This window comes from Palaemon carinicauda, chromosome 31, assembly GCF_036898095.1.
Source record: "Palaemon carinicauda isolate YSFRI2023 chromosome 31, ASM3689809v2, whole genome shotgun sequence".
Classification (NCBI taxonomy): Eukaryota; Metazoa; Arthropoda; class Malacostraca; order Decapoda; family Palaemonidae; genus Palaemon; species Palaemon carinicauda.
In genome coordinates, this window is record NC_090755.1 from 80,420,194 (window position 1) to 80,444,574 (window position 24,381).

The following is a 24,381-nucleotide window of genomic DNA, read 5'->3' on the forward strand; positions in this document are numbered from 1 at the left end:
AAAAAAAAAAATGGATAGTGCTCCAAGACATTGAATAGCAACTAGTCTACTGAAAGTCACAGTAAAAGAAACCTTATCAAGATCACAATAACACTTCACCTACAATAAAAAATTGTGATTATAAGACTTAATATTCTCTCAGTGTTCTAGCAGTTTTAATATTATTCTGTTTGAATGCCTGCAGTTACCCAAGCCCTCCCGTCTTTCTAAATAAACCCTTGGTTTCCTTTAAAACACTGTCAGAAGTCCAACTCGATTTTCTGCGCATCATCATCCAAATTCTGTTAAGATACCCATAACCAGTCATACTTCCATGTCGGAAGTTGTCACCTGGACATGAACTTAACCCCCTCCCACCCCTCTCTGGTAATCTTAGCATTATTAGTAATACTACTCGGAAGCACCACAGACTGCTGTGTATGTTGCATACTGCAAACAATTATCTGTTGGTTGAGGAGTCTTTATCTACTTGCGTTTTACTCTTAATGGCAAATGACCAGACACCAAAAAGAGATGACCAATCAAGGAGTATGCGTACGTATGTGTAAATGTACGTCCCTTTTCTTAGAGAAGCGTGCACTGCAGTGAGGACACCCAAATCGCTTCTCCCCAGTGTGGGTGTAAATATGGGTGTTCAGAGTACTTTTTTGTGAAAAACTTGCATTACAGTGAGGACACAAAAAGGGTTTCTCTCCAGTATGAGTACGGATGTGATTTTTCAGAGCCCCTTGCTGTGAGAAACACATAAGGCAATAAGGACACCCGAATGGTTTCTCGCCTGTATGAATTCGAATGTGAGATGATATGTTGCACTTCCTTATGGTCGTGTAAGAGCAGGCATTACAACAGTAATTCTTAACCCCAGTAGTTGGATCACTGATAACATGGTGCATCTTCGCTGATTTTCTAGATCCAGGTTCGTTGCCGATACCCCCTTCTCCTCCGACCTGTCAAAAAAGGACCTTACATTCAGAGTAAATAAAATATATGTGCCTCTGAACTGAACATTTCTAAAGTTACCATCTGTTCAAATATGCCAACTAAACTATTATTCTTCCAACACAGGCTTACAATTTTGTGAAACAAATCACCTTATCAACATTGCAACCGAGTCTACAATAACCTTTTCTTTTTATTTTGACTACTGCTTCTTACACCTATTTTTCTTGGGTTTCTACCAAAAATTAATTTTCTGATTAAAATGAAATCTGCCTCCATAGGATCCCAACAGCGTAGGAAAAAATACATCCAAATGCAGTACATTTCATCTCAGAAGTGGTAAAAATTCGATCGGAAATCAGGAAGCAGCTACAAATGAAATTCTTCACCTTAATGTAAAAACACCAGACTATTCCTCCTCAATACTTAAGCATTTTAAATGACATACATTATAGTTAGATCCCCAAATACTGTACAGTATTGTATTAACAATTGATTAGGTGTTGCTAATGATACATACGAGTACATTATTAGCAACCTCTCTAACCTAAACCCATTATGAATCAAACAACGAGAAATGATTGAGCATGATTTTATTAAGGTACTTTATGAAATCTCGGTTTCCAATATAAAAATGAAATGGTTGTTTTCCTTCTAATGATTTAACCTTCGTTGGATATATTTGCCAGTGAATTGCATGAACTACGTACTCTTGTTAGATACAAGAAGAGTAATAAATCTATGCACAATATAGCACTTCACATCATTTACAGCAAATAAATTCAATGACTACTTAACAATCACTATCATTAAAAGGTTAAACCAAACCTTAGAGAGAAATATTACCATATGGATATACAGTAGTTAGAAATTGTTATAATTTCGGAAACTTCTCCCTTCACATCATAACATTTTTAAAGGTTTTTAATGTAAAAATTTTCTGTTAATAGGTCAAGATATGAAAAGCGGTCTCTGGTCTCAGGAATTTTCTGCCTGGACTACAATTGGATTCACTAGTAATCTATTATTTGACAACTTCTCTACAATACATATAAAATAAAGAGAGAACAAACAAGCCACTATATATAATATATTCTTCATGTACAGTACGTACAGTACAGTATAGAGCAGTACCTGACCTATACTGTACATGTTTTTTAATTTTAAAAAAATTTATTGCTGATATAATTCGTCATGCAAAGGATGAGGTACAAAACTATTCTTTCAAGAACTTTGACGTAATCAGAATCTCAAAGCTTGTGGACAAGACAATGTAATCTTAAACTTGGTTTGCTGAGGATGTATGGTTTGTGCCTCTTAATTGTCGAAGAGATAACCTTTCTTACCTCTCACAGGGTTCCGTCAAAGTATCAACAAGCTTGACCCTTTCAAACTGATGTTAACAAACACAGATGCTTAATAGACATTTCGTGTAATGGTGAAAGTGAATAAGAGTTGGGGGGGAGGGAAGGATGATAATAAAAATGAGCAAGGTGCTAAAATCAGGGATGTTTTACAGATATGAGGTCTATCTCCTGAGTAATCAGCAGCCAGTAACTGGTTCTCCTGCTCCCACCCGCAGTGGAGAGGGGACTTAGGTACTGATAGCATGTACCACATATATCCTCGGTCTCTAGGGACATTGTCCAGGCTCTTGCCTCTGCCACTAATGATTGTCAATAAACATCAACAAAGTTTGCAAATACACACAAATAGGGTTTGTCAAATGGTTGTGCGTGGGTGTGGATTAGAGTGTATACATATGCATTTGTTTTATACATATATACAGTATATATATATATATATATATATATATATATATATATATATATATATATAAATTATATATATATAAATAAATTATATATATACATATAATATATATATATATACATATAATATATACATATATATATATATATATATATATATATATATATATATATATATATATATATATATATATATATCTATATATATATATATATATATATATATATATATATATATATATATATATGAGATGCAAAGATTTTTTCACCTTATATTACCAGAAAAAATTATCATGATACGAAAAGATTCGCCAGCCAGTCCGAGAATAAAATAGTCACCCATAAAAAATATGAGCCAGTTGAAGAAAACGGGTCATTTATGCATAATATAAAATTAACCTCTCTATAATAAGGGTTACTATAATAATACAGTACATATGGTACTGTATATTTCATATAAATGTACAGTATTGTACTTATGTATTGTATTTTATTTTTCATTTATTACTGTATTGCATTATGTTCTAATAACTACTTAATTAACAGGTATTAACAATTAGGTTAGGTATATTTAACAATTCAAATGTATTTGGCTGTAAAGTATTCCATTGTGGTTATACTGTAGCTTTATTATAAAATCAATGTAGTGTTTACGTAGGGTTTGGAACAAATTAGGCGATTTACATATAAGACATGACTCATAATACACAATTTTTACGAAAAGAAACACACTCCAGAATGAATTAATTTTGTATCTTGATGCATTACAGTTCTATATAATATATAATATATAATATATAATATATATATATATATATATATATATATATATATATATATATATATATATATATATATATATATATATATATATATATATATTGCAATCTAACAGTTTTGTTTCATAAAAGGTCCAAAGAGAAACTAAAGAAATACCTATACTGTATTTCAACCAATAAACAAGAGTAATTGATTTGCTGTTTTCTTTCAAGAACCATTTCAAGAAACAATATGTACAGTATGTGTATACAGTACACATACAGTCTGCCCTCCTTATTTGCAAATTCCCCTATCACTGATTCACTTATAAACAGTTGCTAATTCAGTACCAAGATCGAACATTATACATGGAAATTCTCTTATATACAGCAAAAAAACTAAATATTTACCAACAAAAAAAAATTGATAAACTGACTTCCATAGACTGAGGTTACTATCCATTCTTCCAGAACCAAAGGGAAGTTCTTTCCACAACCTTGAAACTTCTGGTCTTAAAAGACAAGGAAAATTAACTTTTAGGTTTCTTACTCAACTGGTAAAAATGATGAGTAGAGTTGACTATATCTGTTATCCAAAGATTTCTTTACAAAAACATTACACCAATTTTCCTTAGCAAGTAAGAGTTATTAGATATTCTATATAAATTCTAACTTCATCCTATATTCTAGAATTACACACTTTCTTCATGAAAGGAAATTTCAAAATTAGAATAAAAAAAATTATAATCTATAATCAGATAGAGAGACAGATTGGAATAATCCATTAAAGCTGAATTACAAATGGCACTGTATAGTATACACGAGATATATCTATCTATCTATCTATCTATATATATATATATATATATATATATATATATATATATATATATATATATATATATATATATATAGATAGATAAATAGATAAAAATAGTAGTGGTTTTAATTTTGTGGAGATTGTTAGGAGGAATTATACTACAGTATATGTACTACAGCTCCGAAAAGTAACATTAACATGGTGCGAGAAATGGCAAAGTGAAGAGAATCGACATATGCTCCCTAACCACCTTTCGTCTAGGTAGAACTGGTATACGTAAAATATGTAGTTACCCATCGTAGGCACTACAGTACTGCTAACAAGCAAACCAATACCTCCAATTCTCTGTACCATTCATTTTTATAATACTTTTTTTCAAAGAGGTTACAATCATGCTAATTCAAAATACAGTATCTACTTCATTCGGAGTCCCAAATGATCTCATGTCATATAGTCTTTTAAATATCAACATTGCACACACATTTTTACCTAATTAGCTAGTTGCATTACTCAAATCTTTAGGAATATAATTGTACAGTAATAAAAAATAAAGCAAATAATTTAGAAGAAAAATCAAGACTGGAAATCACATATTTGCTCACAGAAAGAGGACCTGCATAACATGATAAAAGCGAATAAGACCTACATTACTGCCAAGGAAACGATCCACTATCCTCACTTATGCCTTCAATGTTCGACATGGAACCACTTCCAGCATCAAAGCTCTTGTCTCGACTGGGTGCTATACCGTGCACGGTAAGCATATGACTTTTGAGAAGGTTGCCCCGAGAAAATCCTTGTTGGCAATGAGAACATACATGAGGCTTTTCACCCGTGTGAGTTCGAATGTGATGTGTCAAAGTCCCCTGCTGAGCAAATCGAGAGGGGCAGTGGGGACAGGTGTATGGTCGTTCCCCTGTGTGTGTACGGATGTGAATCTTCAAAGTATCCGTTCTATACGAGGAATATTTACAGTGCGGACATCGATGCAGCTTGATATTCAAACCTCCTTGGACATTGATAACACCAGTAGAAGATGCTCCTCTGGGAAAAGATGCCTCCTCTTCAAGGGCCTGCAGTAGAAGTTTGGGAGTTCGATTACTTTTTATTCCTCAATTTCTGATTTAACACATAAAAAACAAGTCAAAAGCAACACAACACATATCATCAAGTCTTTACTTTTAGATATGTTGATAAATTTGGAGCCACAATACAAATCCTAAATATTTCCCAATACTATACATTACTGTACTGTAGTTAACATTTCGGTTTTCCCTAAATAGTTGATTCAGAGAACATACAGTACAAAAATTCAAATTAAATACGGTACACCCTAATTTCCAAATACGAAGACTAATTTACATAGATACCATAATAAGTTTAAATTGCTCTGCATTACATTTTTAATTCTTTATTGTTGAAAATACTCACTTCTTTGTCCTTCACTTAAAAATTTAAAATTTCCCTATTCTTTACTTAACAGTTAAACCCTTCATTCTAAAGGTCTTTTCCTTTATCTGTCTTAGGGATGCTATATAATCTTCAAAATGCATGAGCTCTTCATATCAAATATAAACCACCAGTCAGCAGTTTACACATGATAACTACTGGAGAATTGTAAATGCATCAAATTTGTCCAGCCAGCTTTTAAATTTACATTATCTACAGCAAAAAGGGATTTTGACAAAGGAAAAATCTATTTCTGGGGAGATACCTGTGACGCCCGGTGAAAAGGGTCCTTCTTTACACTTTTCTGATATAAATACTTCCAAATATACCAGAGAAATTTAAAGTATGGAATGCAGAGGTTACTACCCTCGCAGTGGGCGTCGTGTATAAAGCAGGGGCGTGTGAAAACCACTATTCACAGGCTGTCTTCCATTTAGATAATTCCTTCATCAAAGGGAAGGGCCGTAACAGAGGCCCACCTTCTTTTCTCCTGTTATCGTATTTTGGTTGAATGTAAAATCCCAATACTGTAATGGTACAACTACAATTGCATCACATGCCAGAAACTTTATCTGAATACATTGTTTTGTTTACATAACTTATCTTACCCTATGAGATAAATAAAAGATTCAACTTTTATAAGTATATTTATCCTCCCAAAATTGGAGCTTAAGTTATTGCTAGTTTTGAAAGCAATACAAAATGAATCAGTGAGTGGTATAGTCAGATTTGTATGAAGTTTACTGTATTTTGGGAATACAAAAAAAAATTTCTTACAATGTTTCTCCAGGTAATATAAAGTGACTTATTATTGTATTCTTGAAAGCTGTACCCACTACCTGCTACCTTTTCTCACTGCACACCCAGAGTGAGTGCACTTCCAACTCATCTCAAAATTGTTTCCAGTTTTCTCAATTGTCCTGAGAAGAGATGTTAAAGATGTGATGATTTTTAAATAAAAAAATTAGATTCACATGACACTGTTTTATGTGACCTTACGGAAGTCCCTTCATAGTACAGTAACAATGAAAACTGGGTAGGAATTTTTTTTATTTCATATGAAAATACATATATTCAATGCAAAAATAGTACTGGTACCAAACAGAAAATACTAGAAATATAAAGAAAAATATACACTATGCCTGAACTTAGGACAGCATTTTTATCAGTCTTGAAAGCTTACTGTACAGTACAAGTATGTACATTTTCAGATTGAAGCACTGTTAGCTTGGTCACTTTGGTGAGTCGAACGATTGATTCACAAATAGTTGTCGTCATTAACCCTTTCGGTACCTTTAGACTCATTAACCCTTTCGGAACCTTTAGACGTAAAGTATACCCATCCATCATAGCACTACTCTTAAGTGTTTACGGGCACTCGATGAAAATCACAAAACAGTTTACTACGTTTTTTTTTTTTTATATGAAAAAAATAAAAAAATCCAATCTATTGTGTGTAACTGACGGCAATATCACAGCACCAGCATCCCCATGCTTCAGTCTAAAAGCATCGGATCACAGACTGCCTTTAGCGTCGTCTGCATGGATGTTGGCTAACATTCTCTCCAATGTTGACTAACATTATCCAGATGAAGACTATACAATTATTTTAGGGTGAAAGGGAAAGCGATGTAGTGACTTGTATGAAACAGCTTGAGGCGAGGAATATGTGCACATCCACAGAGACTATTGGCTTTAAGGTAAAGCAAATTAGTTTAAATACAGCTTGAGGCGAGAAATATGTGCACATCCACAGAGACTCCATTGGCTTTAAGGTAGAGCAAATTAGTTTAAATACAGCTTGAGGCGAGGAATATGTGCACATCCACAGAGACTCCATTGGCTTTAAGGTAGAGCAAATTAGTTTAAATACAGCTTGAGGCGAGGAATATGTGCACATCCACAGAGACTCCATTGGCTTTAAGGTAGAGCAAATTAGTTTAAATGTTTATAGAGTTTTTTATGATCTCATGTAACTTACTCTTGAATTCGTTTACCGTGTTACTGTTCACCACATCTGCTGAAGTCTGTTCCATGTATTTGCAATTTTGTATGTAAAGAAAATACAACATTAAGTGGTGTTGTATCTTTTCAATTCCAGTTTGTACCCATTACCTCTGGACTGATTTATGCTAAGCATGAAGAGGTTGTCATGTTCTACATTTCTTAATACCGAGAGAGAGAGAGAGAGAGAGAGAGAGAGAGAGAGAGAGAGAGAGAGAGAGAGAGAGAGAGAGAGAGAGAGAGAGAGAGAGAGAGAGAGAGAGAGAGTACTAATACTATCTCGACATGACCAAGCCAGTCAATAGAAAACAGAAAGAAAACAATCTTGTTCATTGTCTATTTCTATGTATAGTAATTTCATAGTTTTTTTTTTTTTATTTTCATGGTTATTACATGTTTGTATCATTAGAAATTTAATGTTTAGCTGTAATAAATAACATACAGTATACCAGATATAAAATCTACATTATAGAGGGTAATCTGGAAACCTATAAGTAAGATTGCCAACAGCTTAGCTTTGCATTTGAGTATTGCCAACAGCTATGGACTTACAAGTGGGGCTTATAATGAATGGTGATTACCTAAATTCACAGTATCATTAGAAAACCACTATCTATATTTCATAAAAACATTAAATTATTTCTTGTTTCATCAACTGTTTTCTATTTCTTGAGGGGGTGGGGGGTTACTTTGGTATAATTCAGTAAAAGGAGGTAGGTTTACTAAACCTGACTGTCTTCTATAAGTTATTTCTTTTTCAAAACAAAAGTTTCGACTATCTTATCAGAAAAACCATCTTACGATCCACTTATGCTTCAGTTGACCAAAAAAAAAAAAAAAAAAAAAAAAAAAAAAAAAAAAAAAAAAAAAAAAAAAAAAAAAAAAAACTATCTTAAGCAGGATAAAATATCTTATCATATCCAAGGCTATAATAACTTGAAACTTATGCCTGATGGCTCCGATGACCATATAAAAATTCTTAAAACTGACACCTGAGGGGGAGTGTTTCTGAGCAAACTCGTGTTTACCTCCTCATATTAGACAAACCACTCCTTGCCTTTGCCAATTCAAATACCAAATGATTTGCTGGTATTCTTAAAAACATTTAAAAAAATACTTATGCATGTAAATTTCAACTTCATAATAACCATTTTACCCCCAATTATCAAAAATATGCAAAAAATAAAAATAAATGTAAATAGAAGTTTTTTGCAAGGACGTACCGGTACGTCCATGGGGGTAAAGGGATGAGTTTTGTGAAACGTATCAGTACGTCCTTTGGGGGTAAATGGGTTAACCATTTCATTACGACACTGACATAAATTTTTTCCTATGTGTTTTCCAAATATCAAACCAAACATTGGAAATAAAAAGATCAAATCATGGGTTTAACATTTATCAACACCATTACTTTCATTTAATATTATTAAATAACGTTGATTCAGTAATATCACAGGTAATGAACAAAAATATAAATGTAATGCCAAGAAATCAAGACACTTTTTATATTTATCAAACAAAAGAATATTGGTGATACTATAGTCCATTTCTTTTAGCGATGCATATTTGCACCGACTCGCGGCGGTGCCCTTTTAGCTCGGAAAAGTTTCCGGATCGCTGATTGGTTAGAATTATCTTGTCCAACCAATCAGCGATCCGGAAACTTTTCCGAGCTAAAAGGGCACCGCCGCGAGTCGGTGCAAATATGCATCACTAAAAGAAATGGACTATACACCAGTAGTCAACCTTTTGAAGACACGACTTCTTTTCACCTGATAAAAAATTTCACTGGTTTGTCTTCCATGAAATAAGACCATACATAAAAAAAGAGCATTATGCCAATACAATTATAGGCAGCTTTTAAATGATAGCCATTAGCGTGAAAGAGCTTTCACATCAATTCCAGTGTGTGACTAAACATAAGAGGGATAACCTCAGAAAACACTTAGATCAAGTGGCTCATACTTAGAAACAATACCTCCACAATTTCACGAAAATAAATGTAATAAATTATTCCATCTTTATACAAATGCTTCAGTCAGTATACTGTATGTATATGAAATCATGAAAAGATACAAAAGATTTATGGAAATGTCTAAGGAATGCACTGTTTTTAACATGGACAGACAGACAATATGCAATTTAAAGTACTTTTAAAATGTATACTTATTTTGTTTAACCCTAAACATGTCTCTATGTCACTTCAATCAATGCATAAAGGCTAAAAATCATTCAGATTCAGACATTGCTCAACTATAAAAAAGATTCAGGCATTGTTATAATATCTCTATGGACTAACATATGAACTTTCAAGTGACTATTACGAGCAAATGCCTGACTGCAGATGGAACAAACAAAGGGTCTTTCACCCGTGTGAGAGCGGATGTGGTTGCTCAAGGTGCCTTTCTGTACAAATCGAGAGGGGCAATAGGGACACTGGTATGGTTTCTCTCCCGTGTGAGTTCGGATGTGAACTATCAAATTGTCCTTCCTTGCAGAAGCATAGGAGCAGTAATGGCACTGGTGAACTTTAGAAGAGGCAGAGGTGACAATGGCAGCCTTGGCAGCAACCTGAGACGACCTTCCGCAGCCTTGCGATGTCCTGTCACCCTCTTCTGTTACAGCCTGTAGAAGTTTGGGTGGTGTCAAAATTAACTAGTACTGTACTGCTACTAAGTTAATCTGCTTATACTATAATTCTCTTGGCTTTACTTATTACTGTCATTTATCTATAAAATCTACACAAAATGCACACAAACAAGGCATCATGTCTGGCAACTGAGAACCCTCAACTTAATATAATAAGCACCTCTCTTCATCAACCAAAAGCACAGCTTTGCAAAGCAACAATATAATGAGACATCTACATATTGAATAGATTATCAAAAATTTAAAACTTCACAGGTACAGTAGTAAACAATACCCCTACCAAAGGACTGAGGTTATCCCAACTTAAAGGAACAGCTCATAAAATTGGACAAAGATGAATTTACATGCAACAAACAAAGATAGGATTATGGAGATATCAAATAATCTGATGTTTCCAAGTCTGAATAGACTGCCCATATTATACATACATTTGACTTATTCTTCCAAGCTATAGATAAAAAATCAAAGAAATTCAATGTGCAAAAAATATCTTAAAAGCTCTCCAACATACTGTACTATACTGCAGACACTTCATAAAAAACATTTGATCCTTATTGGGGCTGTCTACTGTACTACTAAAGGATGATCTTTCCTACGAATTTCCAGGTTCAATTCTGGATCCTTACAAAATGAAGAAGCAAAATTTGTGCCAGACGTATAGGGGATGCGCATGTGCAAAATTTGCGATGGGCCGGCGTGACAGGATAAGAGATTCAGCAGTAATGACATATACTAATGCATAAAAATATGCATACCATTCATCACCTTTCATTTACAAATCTTTATAAACAAAAGAAAAACTGAATTTCAATAAAGTTAGCTTGGTCTTCTATCTCAGATTCCTGTAGTCATAAAGTGCATACTGGATCATAAAACGCCGGAGTTTCGCAATAGCAGGACCTGAAATACCTCTAGAGTGCAAGGCTTATATAGAGATGATCGACTCTGTAAGTGCCGTGCACCATCAGAACCCTTATTAAATGGTGCACTAGAACCACTTGGCAAAAATTGAGGAGTTAACCTAGGGTTTGAAACAAAGCGGGTTAGGTTAGAATCACTGCCATTGCCCGAGAACTAACTGGTTCTAAATTAAACTCAAGAAGTATAGTAAAAGGAAAAGAAATTTTGAAGCTTAATCTTTCCTGGACTTTTCCCAGAAGTAAATGTTAATTTCCATTAACTTTCCAGTTACCATTTGAACATTCTTCTTCATAAGAGGAACAGAAAGTAACGACAATCTTCACATCAATCACAATATTCTGTCGTGAGACAAACGAAATAAAGACCATGGGCTCCCAGTAATATCTCCCTCGAACAACTTTCACATGAATAACTAACATGTCCAGAAAAAGACATCCTTCATTATAACTACTAATAGCCAAACAAAAAATCTAACTAACCTGGAAGCAGCACATAATAAATTACCTGTGAAGGCAACGATAAGCCTGGAAAGAGGCTGCGGACTAATCAAGCCAAGGTTATTCTCATAAGTCTATTGAATGAAGATAAAAACAAAAATTTTTAGTTTTAGGGTATACTGTACGTCAATATAATTCTATGCTTCGAGAAAGAAACAATATGAACATTAGAGGAGTTTCATAAAATAAGTATATGATTCATATTTTCTATAAATATATCTATTTTTAAAATGCCATCATCATCATCATCATACTGGGAGATTTTTAGCACTCTGCTACACCCCGGACTGGGGGCCATGAAGTAGTTAAATAAAACCTCCTACTATACACTAGTTAAAGATTTCAGGTGAAGGCCATATTTCCAGTGCATTAATATGCTCAAATAACAGCAACTTCTCAAGAGAACACTGGCACACTGTTACCAACTTTAATGGAATTTTCTACAATGTACGAGTCAAGGGGTCATTGACTTGATAAAACTTCAATTGGCCACCCGATGAAGAACATTAACAACGTATTAGGCCTCTTTGCTACTGGTTACATATAACCTATAAATCACTTACTATTCATTTTATTAACAAAAATAAGTAACATTATGTCTAGTAAGTACTTGGATGGTTGGCTACTGAGAAATACAAGTGTTATAATGATAACTCATTTCATGTCTAAGTAACCCATGAACTGGATGAGCTGACGCAAATTGTTTACGATGGCAGTGATAATGGTATGATATTGACACATATGCACCTCTAATATCAAGAGAGTAGGGTGTAGAGCGAGCACCTTTAATATACAATTACAAGCCTCAAGGATAGCACAGTAGAACTGTTTGCATAGTAAAGTATATATGGTGTACTTGAACAGTAAATTCTTTAGCAGTTATCTTATACATATTTCATAATTCATTTTCCAGATGGATTTTGATCTTTCTATACAGTTAAATTTCAGAAATAAATCCCTTCTAATTGAATTCCATATAGCCTTTATAATTTTCTTATAGAATTTGCTTATATACTACATTAGACTCTTATCAAATTCTTATATATTATGGGACAAAATTCTAAGTACAGCAAAAATCATGATCATGAAATAAAAGGATGTCAATTAAACAAATTTATGGCTCAGTATTTCATTTTTTTTTTATCTTTCAGCTCTTCATCTTGCAAGATTATGTCTTAATGAAAAAGTTTCTAAAATTTTATTCTTACTCCAATGTACCTGTGCTGTACAGTATCTTCTGACATCCACACTTTCATTGGCTGTAAAATTTTCAGATATAAAAACTATCTAATGTACTGTACTAATACTGTAGAAAATTATAGTAAATACTGTACGGTAAAACAGAGCTTAGGCGTTCTAAGCTTCTATTCACAATAGAAAAAAAAAACCTTGGATACAATATCAAAAAGAAAAGGAATTTTTGTTTCACTTCATACTTTCTTAATGCGGTTTAAACGATAACAGGTTTCAATTGTCAAATCGACATAATACTATACAGAGATAAAAAAAACCCTTCTAAATCATACGTGAACTCTTTATTACACTGATAAAAAATTTTTACAGTCTCATAAAGCAATATTACAATATATATAACAATCTTTAGGCAATATACCAGGCCAAATATATACAGTATCAGAGATGAAAAATTAACATCCTTGTGAAATAAAATAATAATTTTACTTTTTCAATGGCAATTCTTTTCAAATGTCAATGATTATTATTATTAAAAGGATGGAGATTTATCAGTTAATTCATTAAATAATAATAATCATCAATGACATTTGTAAAGAATTGCCATTTATGAACCTGTGACTACGCTTAGATAACTCAAATTTTCAGATCCTTTTCTCATCCTCAGGGCCAAGACAAAAAAAAAAACAGATGACTACAGCCTCATAGCAGCAATTCTTGGATTCTTTTCAGATCTTGGCATTGAGGACAATATATAGACCAATAATTAACCCTTTTACCCACAAAGGACGTACTGGTACGTTCTACAAAAGCCATCCCTTTACCCCCATGGACGTACCGGTACGTCCTTGCAAAAAAATGCTATAAAATTTTTTTTTTTTTCATATTTTTGATAATTTTTTGAGAAAGTTCAGACATTTTCCAAGAGAATGAGACCAACCTGACCTCTCTATGACAAAAATTAAGGCTGTTAGAGCAATTCAAAAAAATATACTGCAAAATGTGCTGGGAAAAAAATAACCCCCTGGGGGTTAAGGGTTGGAAATTTCCAAATAGCCTTGGGGTAAAAGGGTTAATAAGATACTGACAATAAAGAAATGATGTACTGCAAAGCACACCGGATGCTTTCATTCACGTGGGTACACTACAAAGCAACAAAAAAGACCAGAAATGTTTCACCAAGACTCCGATTCGGACAACTGGCCACCACTATCAGGATGGACTGATAACAAATGACTTTTCAACAGATTACTTCGAGTAAATGAGCAGCTGCAGATGGAGCAAACGAAAGGTCTTTCGCCTGTATGGGTGCGAACGTGATTGCTTAAAGTTACTTTTTGTATAAACCGCAATGGACAGAATGGACACTGATAGGGTTTCTCTCCTGTGTGAGTTCGGATGTGGACATTTAAATTAGTCTTCCAGGCGGAGACATATGAACAGTAAGGGCATTGGTGAAGTTTGCTGGAGGCAGAGATACCCAGGCTACCCATGGTGGAGCTTCCATAGTCTTGAGATGTCTCAACACCCTTCTCTATTCCAGCCTGTAGAAGTTTGGTTGGTGACATGATTAAGTAATATAGCCTACAGTCCTTAAAATACTATTTTGGTTTGTAATTCTTGAGTAAAAGACTTCTAATGGATAGATAAACAGGCAGTAGGTTTTTCAAATTACAATATGAAAACAAAAATGTTTGAGTCTCGCAACCTTCATAAATCAATACCTCAAATAAAGAGAAAATATTGGTACAGGATTATTTCTATAAACCTCACCTGATGTTCTAATTGCTTTGTCCCCAAAACTGACTCAATATTGACATTATCCCGAACAAACTAAAAAATTTTGTCAACCAAGGTGACATCTACCTAGGAAATGGCGAGTAAAGGGATTTTGACGAAGGAAAAATCTATTTCTGGGCGAGGAACCTGATTCGCCCAGTGAAATGCTCCTTAAAGCACCATTTCAAAGGTATAAATACTGCTAAATATACCACAGAAAAAAGTTGCATGGAATGCTAGGAATATATCCAGCTCGCTCACCCCATAAGGGTGTCGGTAATAAAACTGGGGCGAGTGATACCACTACCAGAGATCCCTTTCCAATTAGACTTCTCCCTCCTCAAAATTCCCCGTTACTGCGAGGTGTCGTTCACTACAGCTACTGCCCCCCCCCCCCCCCCCCCACCACCACCACTACCTAACCTTCTCCCATCATTCCTTGTTAGCACCCGTGAACGTTCAGACGTGTTTTTCGCAGCTCTGTGTTATTTTGTGCTTTGAAGATGTCAGGCGTTTTGGAGATCCATGCTCCCAAATTGAGAATTATGTTTGTCAGGTTTTTTTATCAAAGATTTTCTATTTTACATGTGTTCACCTAAGAAACATTTTCCTCTGGTCAGGTTTCTCGAGATAAGTAGCCAAGACCTAAAGTAGCAAATTCAACTAGATGTTTACAAGGCAATAATTATCACTATTCGACAGTGGTTATTCTGTCTCCCCCTACGATGTTTGGGCATTTCCTTTGTTATGAAATTTATCTAACGATTAATAGGGGTTGGCTTCTGGAATTGGCATGAATGTTGGAGAATAGTTCACTCATTTGTAAAGGTGTTGTTTCTTTCGTTTTGTGAAAGGTGTTACTTTTTCTCTTTGAAGTTTGGCAGTTAATACCCAATCACTGTCAGTCCTCATATACATCAAATAATCAACATTTTGTATACAAACGCACTAATTTTGCTTTGCATTTACTTCAGGGGAGTTCAGGTAGGATTCAGTGATGTTTTCTCTTAACCTATCCTTCACTCCTTTTCTGACAAACACCTGGGATACAACTCGTAGCTTTGAACCCCATGATTCAATATAGTCATACCTCTCTTCATGAAAGACTGCTTAAGGGATTTTGACGAAGGAAAAATCTATTTCTAGGCGAGGGACCTGTGTCGCCCAATGAAATGCTCCTTATAGCACCCTTTTTAAGGTATAAATACTGCTAAATATAACAGAGAAAAAAGTTGCATGGAATGCCAGGAAAATACCCAGCTCGCTCACCCTTATAGGGTGTCGGTATAATAACTGGGGCGTGTGAAACCACTACCAGAGGTCCCTTACCAATTGGTCTTCTCCTTCCTCAACATCCACCGTTACTACGAGGTGCCGCTCTCTACAGCTACTCTGTGCTGCAAATTTCATATAGTCCATAAAGTTAAGGCAATCTGAATTCGTGAGGAAGCTGACACCCTGTGAGTTAGTACCATCCGTGCTAACTTGGTTTGGGAATCCGCCGAGGTCGAAGTTCTAGTTCCACCAAGAGAGGAAACCAGTTGCTTTGGGCCAATTGAGGGCTACGCGGGAAATCCGACCTTTGAAAGTCCTGAGCATGACCAGGACATTCATTAGCTTATAGGTGGAATCAGGTAAATCCTCCGTCAGTTGTTCCAATCTATGGACATGTCGTCTGTGACATAGGCCACAGGGTCCAGGTTGGGGGCTACATGACATTGTAGCTTGTGGTTGGATTCCGTAGCAAATAGATCTACTTGGAGACCCGGAACTTGTTGGCAGGTCCAATTGAATTACTTTTTGTCCAAGGACCATTCCGACTCACGCGGAGATGTCCTTGATAGTTCATCCTCAACCACAATTCTTACTCCCGCCAGGTGAACAGCTGACAGGTGCCAATGGTTCCTTGTTGCCATTGAAAAGATAGCAATCATCACTTGATTTATGTGACTTAATTCGGAACCTCCCCTGTTTATGCAGTGGACTATCGCTTGGCTGTCTAGGATTAGTCTGATATGTTGTTTCTGTGACGGGGGAAAGTCTTTTTAGAGTCAAGAACACTGCCATGGCTTCTAGGAAATTGATGTGTAGTTGACTGAATGTCACTGACCACAAGCCCTGGACCTTTCCGTATTGGGAATAGCCTCCCCAACCGCTTAAGGAGCCATCTATATGGATCGCCAATGTTGTCGGTGGGAATCGTAAAGGTACTGAGTTGCTAGGTTTTTGACCTTCGTCCATGGTTGAATTCTTTTCCTTAGTGTTGGTGGAATCCGAGAAATTTTGTCTCGATATTTCCGTTTGCTTTGGACCGCCAAACTCAATTGATGTCTTTCATCTTGACTCAGTAATGTGTCTGTTACTGAGGCAAACTGGAGTAAGCCTAGGATTCTTTCTTGGTTTCTCTGGGTCGTTAGTTTGTCCTTGAGAAAACCTTTTGTGTATCTTGCTATCTCTTTCCTCTTCTGTGGTAGAATCGACAGCTTGTGTGTGGTCAGGACCCATTATAGACCTAACCACTGGAAGCACGTTGCTGGAGTAAGACGGGACTTTTTGAAATTTATTTGGAATCCTAATTATTCCAGAAATTTTATTACTTTGTCCGTCGCCTTGTGGCATTCCTCGACGCTGTAGGCCCAGATAAGCCAATCGTCTAGGTAGGCCACTAACTGTATTCCTTGAGTCCTCAGCTCTTGGACTTCTGTCTCCGCCAACTTTGTGAATATCCTGGGCGCTATGTTGAGTCCGAACGGCATAACTTTGAAGGTGTAAGCCCGTTTGCCTAGCTTGAATCCTAGGAAAGGACGAAAATGCCATGCTATCGGAACAAATAAACGTCTGTAAGATCTATAGAGGTGGTGACGGCCCCACGGAGACAAAGTCCTCACCTGTGAGACGGTCAGCATATGGAACTACAGTAGTCGCATTGAATATACAGTATGTATTCAAATGGAACAGATCTAAGTTACTCTTCGTTTGTCCGAGTCTTTCATTGGCACTCTGAACAAACGTCATTGACATTTTAATCGTTTTACCTCTTTTATTGCTTTATCAGAAGATCTTCGGTGTAAAGTGTTAAATCTGCCGTTGGAATCTGATAAAAACTGGTTGGTGGAGGGGGTTTTTTCATCCAACTCCACCCCAGACCTTTCGTTATGATACTGTATGCCCATTTGCTGAACGTTCAACGGCTCCGAAGAGGTACAGCCTTCCTCCTACCTGGGGAGGCTCACTGGTTTGCAGAAGGTCTGCTTCCACGGCTCCCCCGAAATCCTCTACCTCTCCCAGAAGCTCTTCCACCGCCTCTATGCAGGAAGGCTCCCCTAGCTCTACTACCTCTCGCATGCCTATTATATCCGTGAAACACTCCCTGCATTTCGAAGGAAGGATTATACGCCGGAGACGCAATAAACAGAGTAGTGGCTATCGGTTGTTCAGGTGGTTGGCTTACCCACACATATTGATGTTGTGGCTGGGTTCTTGAGGTGGAAGACTGGCTCATCTGGGATACTGGCATTGCCTATACCACATCTTGAGCCTGTGGTCCTTGGACGGACTGAAACTTCCTTGGCCTTTTCCTGCCTCGAGATTGTAGTCCGGTGGGCTCGAATTTTCTTTTAGGAATTACACCCCACCGGACTCTGAGGCTTTGGTTGACTCTAGCTGCTTCCCCGAGGACGCTATTTACCATGTCCACCGGGAATAACTCCGCTCCCCAGATCGAGGCCTTAATTAATCTGTTAGGCTCATGCCTAACGGAGGCCTCAGTTAAGACATGCTTCCGGCAATTGCGTCGGGCCACTGCAAAGTCATATGTATCACACTGTTGTGTGAGGCAAAGACTTTGTCAGGATTATAAAAAGTGGCTCCTCGCGTAGACTAACGAAGTCATCTCCGCCATCTTGGCTGAGTTGATAGATCTACTCAGCCTGGTTCTTGCATCGTATTCTATTTTAATCAGAGAGTCTGGAAGTCCGGCGAGTCGTTCACTAAACTGTGTGGTGGCACAGTCCGAGTTCAATGACCCTGCCGTGAAAGTAGCTGGTACATCGATCCAGCATTCTTGGTCTCCCGGGAACAACAGGGAAGTTAGTTACGGCATGGGCTTGCCTTCCACAGCCGCCTGTAAGGTAAGGTCTACTACCTTAATGGTACATGGTGTTGGGGTTTGCCCGTCCACCACGAACATAGTGTACGTACCCTTATAAGGGGTTAGCTTGGTATTGACACATTCCCACTAATTTAGAGTCCAGACCCAGGCAGACAGAGCTTGCTCTTTTTGTTAGATAACTGTCTCTTTGGGAACCTTGTCTACCCTTATTAGCTCTTCCTCTGACGGGCTCTCGTATCAAGGGAAGGGGAATTGTAAACCCGCCGGATATCATCCAAAATCTTCTACCGGACGGGGACCACATCCTGCTATTGTCAACATGCCCTCTGAAAACGGGGCATGAAGAGCCAATCGCCATGGGTTGTTCTTAACGAATGCCGAGAGCTTTGATGCGTCCGGAACCACAAACTACCGTTGTTGTGGTAGTGCGGATTGCAAGGATTTTCTATCAGATTTTCCTGATTTTGCAGTCCCTGGCCCAAATTGTCCATAGATTGTAGGCGATCAGCAATTGGTCCAAACTGGGACAAGACTATACTACCCAACCTCGCCATGAGCTGGCTCAAGAAGGCCACTGGATCGAAAGCAAGTTCCGACGACTTCCCCTTTGAGCTTCTTGCTCTCGACCCTTGATGTGGAGGATTAGCCCCTGCCGAATCCGTCAGTAGCTTAGAATCGGATGATGGTCTGGTTGGGAGTGGTTTGGGTAGCTTAGAAGGCTTGCCCGCTTTGGGTAGGGCCTACCTCATATGTTTTACCTTAGGGGCCACTGAGCATGGCACCCGGCATGAGATCAGCAGACCTCATGCCCACACGACTGCTGCAGCACAGCAGTGCATGCTGTCTCCTGACAGCGTACCACCTGTAAGTTAATTTGATACATGAGTATCATATTTGATTTCGCCGGAAAATCCGGTGACATACAGTATATAGTTACGTTAAATCCACTGTGCTTAGCTCAGCGGATCTTGTTTTGAATGACAGTGAACCCGATTCATTGTAACCTAGAGGCATGTTTTTCACTGTCATAAAGTAAACATATATGATTATTATTAACTAATGGTGAGAACATACAGTTAAGAATATATATTTGGTTAAACTATCCAAATAAGTAGTCATTGGTAAGCTCTGATGTTTCTGTCATTCTATGTTGTATCTAGATGTTTCCAAGATGTATCATCCTTGATAATTTAATATTTAAGGCCGAATCATTAACATTAAGTATAAATAAAGTTTCTCATTCTGTTTCATTTAAAGGTTAAAGGTTAAAAGGTGTCTAGTTCCAGTTCCATCAGAATAGATGCTCACCAGAACGTCAGCCGAGCAAGCCCAACCCCCCACTGTGGTGCCCTACCACAGCAGTAGCCTCCCCAGTAAACAGCTTAAACTCACGGCCCTGGGCGGGGATCGATCTCTTGCCACGCGAATGCGAGGCAAACACGTTACCACTGTACTAACTTTTTTCTACTAAAGCAATATATAATATTTTCTAGTTTATAACAGTACATTGTGTAAAGCTGACTTTACATGGAATGTTTGTTTCTGTGCATATAAATGTAACTTATAGAGCTTATATTTCTATATTAATAAAGTTTACAGTCGTCCAAAGGATTTTGCAAAATTTCTTTCATGAATTCACTTTACGCCAAGTTTTTCTGGAGAGCCATAGTCCCAAATTACATTGCAACCCTTGAAAATTGCAAAATTTCCCCGAAAATAATTTTTTTTCTACTGCGCCAATCAGTACAGTTTCTGATGGCACACAGCGCATGAAAGAGTCAAGATCCTCTTTGAAAGCCTCACCCTCTTATCTACTTTAGAATCTTCTAATATACAACCATGGCTTGTTTGTATTCCAATCAACAAAGACTAACAGTATTTTTTACATCGGAATTACATGTAGACTACTTTCCAGCATGATCCTTATATCCATCCAATCGCTGATGTAGGTGCCATTAAGAAACACTCAATTCTTATCATGTCGATGTAGGTGCCATTAAGAAACACTCAATTCTTATCATGTCGATGTAAGTGCCATTGAGAAACACTCAATTCTTATCATGTCGATGTAGGTGCCATTGAGAAACACTCAATTCTTATCATGTCGATGTAAGTGCCATTGAGAAACACTCAATTCTTATCATGTCGATGTAGGTGCCATTAAGAAACACTCAATTCTTATCATGTCGATGTAGGTGCCATTGAGAAACACTCAATTCTTATCATGTCGATGTAGGTGCCATTAAGAAACACTCAATTCTTATCAAGTCGATGTAGGTGCCATTGAGAAACACTCAATTCTTATCATGTCGATGTAAGTGCCATTGAGAAACACTCAATTCTTATCATGTCGATGTAGGTGCCATTAAGAAACACTCAATTCTTATCATGTCGATGTAGGTGCCATTAAGAAACACTCAATTCTTATCATGTCGATGTAGGTGCCATTAAGAAACACTCAATTCTTATCATGTCGATGTAGGTGCCATTAAGAAACACTCAATTCTTATCATGTCGGGTGGCATATCATTTTGTCCCTATTAGCACCTGGATAACAGTGCATATCATTCACTTAAAGGCTCAGCCACCAGCCCATCTAAATTTTCTTTAATGTTAATGTACGAGCTAGTGATTCTCATGCCGAATCTAGTCTCCTACCTTACGCAGGACAAGATTCCCGTTAAAAGTAAAGAAAAGGGAAGGACGGTTATGACAGAGTTTTTGCTTAATCTTGTTTCGGATTTGTTAAAATTTGAATGCGTAAATTAACAAGGTGATTACAGATTATTCCGAGATGATTAAATTGCATCTCTAACTTACCAAAATGAATTCTTTACCTAGCGTGCATGCATAGGGGACTACCTTTTATACTTAAACTGAAACGACAGAGTACACGAATTTCGTATTAGTCAAGTTTAACGCAGAAGACATAAGTACATTATTCTTAAAGGCATACTTGGATTTCACTTTTAATGATTATCCAGGATGATCTAAGTAATTTTCTATTCATTCTCTCCGATTATTAATGGGATTGAAATTATGAATTATAAATTTTCATTAAAAATATCCTGGTTATTACAGCGTAGAGTGGGAAATAAGCTTTTGTGAGTGATTATTACCTTTCAGTTTCGCACAGCAGGGGGTGCTAACATATAATGCATTACATACTGTGCAGTCAAGTTTCATTCAATCATTTTAAGTAATTTGATATCTTACAGGCTTAGGTGAAGTAAAGGCTTTAGAAATAAGAGTTTAGTGAGAGACTGAAAAAAGCAAATCAGACAATGGCTAAGTATATTTGGAAATCAAATCACCAGAAATTGCATATAAAAATCAGGCTATATATAAGTTTAGTGAGATCGGTGTTACTCTATGGACATGAGTCGTGGTATAACAATGAAACAATATCTAACAGATTTTACAGATTTGAGAAAAAAAAGCCCTAAGAAGAATATTGGGAGTTAAATGGCAGGACAGGATTAGAAATGAAACTATGAGAAATGACTCGAGTGCCATATGTGGATGAGATCATGATGAGGGGTAGATAGAGATAGTTTGGGCATGTTCTTTGCACTCCCCAAGAGAGATTAATTCACCAAACATTCATCTGGTCTCCACAAGGCATTAGAAGAGTTAGAGGACCCAGGCCTTCATGGCTGAGGACTATGAAGCGCGAAGTAGTTGATGATAAATGGCAAAGTATTTATGTAATCCAAAATTCTTCAGCATCATGAGGAAAACTAATCAGCCCATACATCATCTGCATTTTAATGCCTAGCAAGGTAAGTAGCCAAAAGTAAAGAATGAATCTGATTAACAACTTTCAAACCTATACTTCCTCACTTCTGAAACAATTATTATTTTACCCTGAAAAACTTCCTTTACATACACAACAATTACGCTATAATCACAGGATAAAAAATGTTGACCATTCTTCCTTTTACCTAAAGATACAGTACTATCACTTGCTAAATAAAACATATAGTACTGTATATATTTTGAAAACTGATACTGGATTTAATCCCAAAGAGACTAGTTCTACAAGCAGAGACAACCCCTTCATATAAAACTCAGGGTTGTGGTAGCCGATGTGATAACGTTCCTGACTGTGGTTCGAGTCCTGCTCAATCTCTTTAGTTCCTTTGGTCATTACAACCTTAACATCCTTGTAAGCTAAAGGGGGGAGCCTATACGTCTATCTGCACAGTCATCAATAGCCATTGCCTGCCATCCTTGGTCCTACCTTGGGTGGAGAGGGGATTTGGGTGCTAATCATAAGTATATACAATCAATCTCTCGGGCATTGTCCTGCTTAATAAGGTAATGTCACTATCCCTTGCCTCTGCCATTCATGAGCGGCCTTTAAACCTTTAAAAACGGAAAAACCGCCACTTACGGATAGCTTCACGCGAGCGGATTGATGCCACACAGATTAAAAATCAATGAAGATCAACAAGGCCCTTCACACGTTGCCCCCTCGGAAGAATTCCCTAGCGGTAGTGATTTACAAGCTACGTGCACTGCTAACCCACGCGATTCCAGTGTAGCAGCTTATAGAAACTAAGAGGATATTCGGGTAAAATACTCTCATGTGAAGTCTTCCCACCAAACGAGCTGAAATATTTCTGTATGGAAGAAATCTGCTTGCGTGAAGAGAGCCTAATGAAGAGCAATAAACGTATATCATCATAAGATGTTCATCTAAAAGCAATGCAGTATAGTTTTTCCCCGATCCAAAAAAATTAACCTCTTTAGCACAGTATAATAAAAGCAACCTACATTCAAAGTACCCAACTACTAAATACTTCAGCTCTCTATTCCTTCAATCTAAGACCAATGGCTGAGTTAATAACATCGTGTAACTATTCCTATGCTTAACACAAAAATAAATCATGAAAAACAACAAATGACTAAAGTATTATTAACTATACAATGGCCAAATTCAATAAAGCCTCTCATATTTTTTTTTCAGATTTATGCATGTCAGATGAATTAAGCAATACTTGCCATCTTATTGGCTATCACAGAACTTGATAAAGTTTCATTAATATGGAAGCGGGCTTTATAAACCATTATTAACTTTCCTTTAAATCGATAACTTTTAAGCTCTAGAACTAAAAGCACAAATATAAACATGTGTTAAATAGTTCTACACAGGTTCAACTGTAACTAGTTAAAGGGATTAAAATAACTCATTAAAATTCAATTTCAAAATATATTTATTACCTTATTACAATTCACAAAGCAATATAACAGTTCAGTAAAAATATAAAAAGGTGCATACGATGTGTTTTGCACACATTGAAAACTTTCAAATTTCTTTTCATTGTATGCCAGCTTCCTTCAAATCACCAGTACAAAAATAATTGGCCTACAGCCATGAGAATTCATCCTAGCATCATACCCAAAGACCGAAAGGGCAAAATTACACCGCAGCCCCAGCACTCCCCCAAGTGTGCACTACCAGTGCCATTAGTATTCAGAACAGGGA

At 36.7% G+C, this 24,381-nt stretch overlaps 1 protein-coding gene across 22 annotated transcripts in view; it reads right to left on the minus strand.

The window, feature by feature from the left end:
* LOC137624564 (zinc finger and BTB domain-containing protein 14-like) overlaps positions 1-24,381 on the minus strand; it is a 184,115-nt gene that overhangs the window by 105,630 nt on the left and 54,104 nt on the right. The window contains exons 6-7 of one of the 22 annotated variants that reach the window (XM_068355481.1): positions 4,936-5,362; positions 822-947 (exon numbers count right to left, since the gene is read on the minus strand). The exons of 16 other annotated variants lie outside the window; for them this stretch is intronic. In XM_068355481.1, the coding sequence (XP_068211582.1) occupies positions 4,937-5,362 (426 nt within the window). In that variant the 3' untranslated portion in view covers positions 822-947; position 4,936. Of the gene's footprint in view, positions 1-156; positions 948-4,438; positions 5,363-9,802; positions 10,368-13,940; positions 14,545-24,381 lie in introns of those variants that run through there. 5 more of the 22 variants (XM_068355482.1, XM_068355483.1, XM_068355480.1 and 2 more) reach the window with 5 other exon arrangements.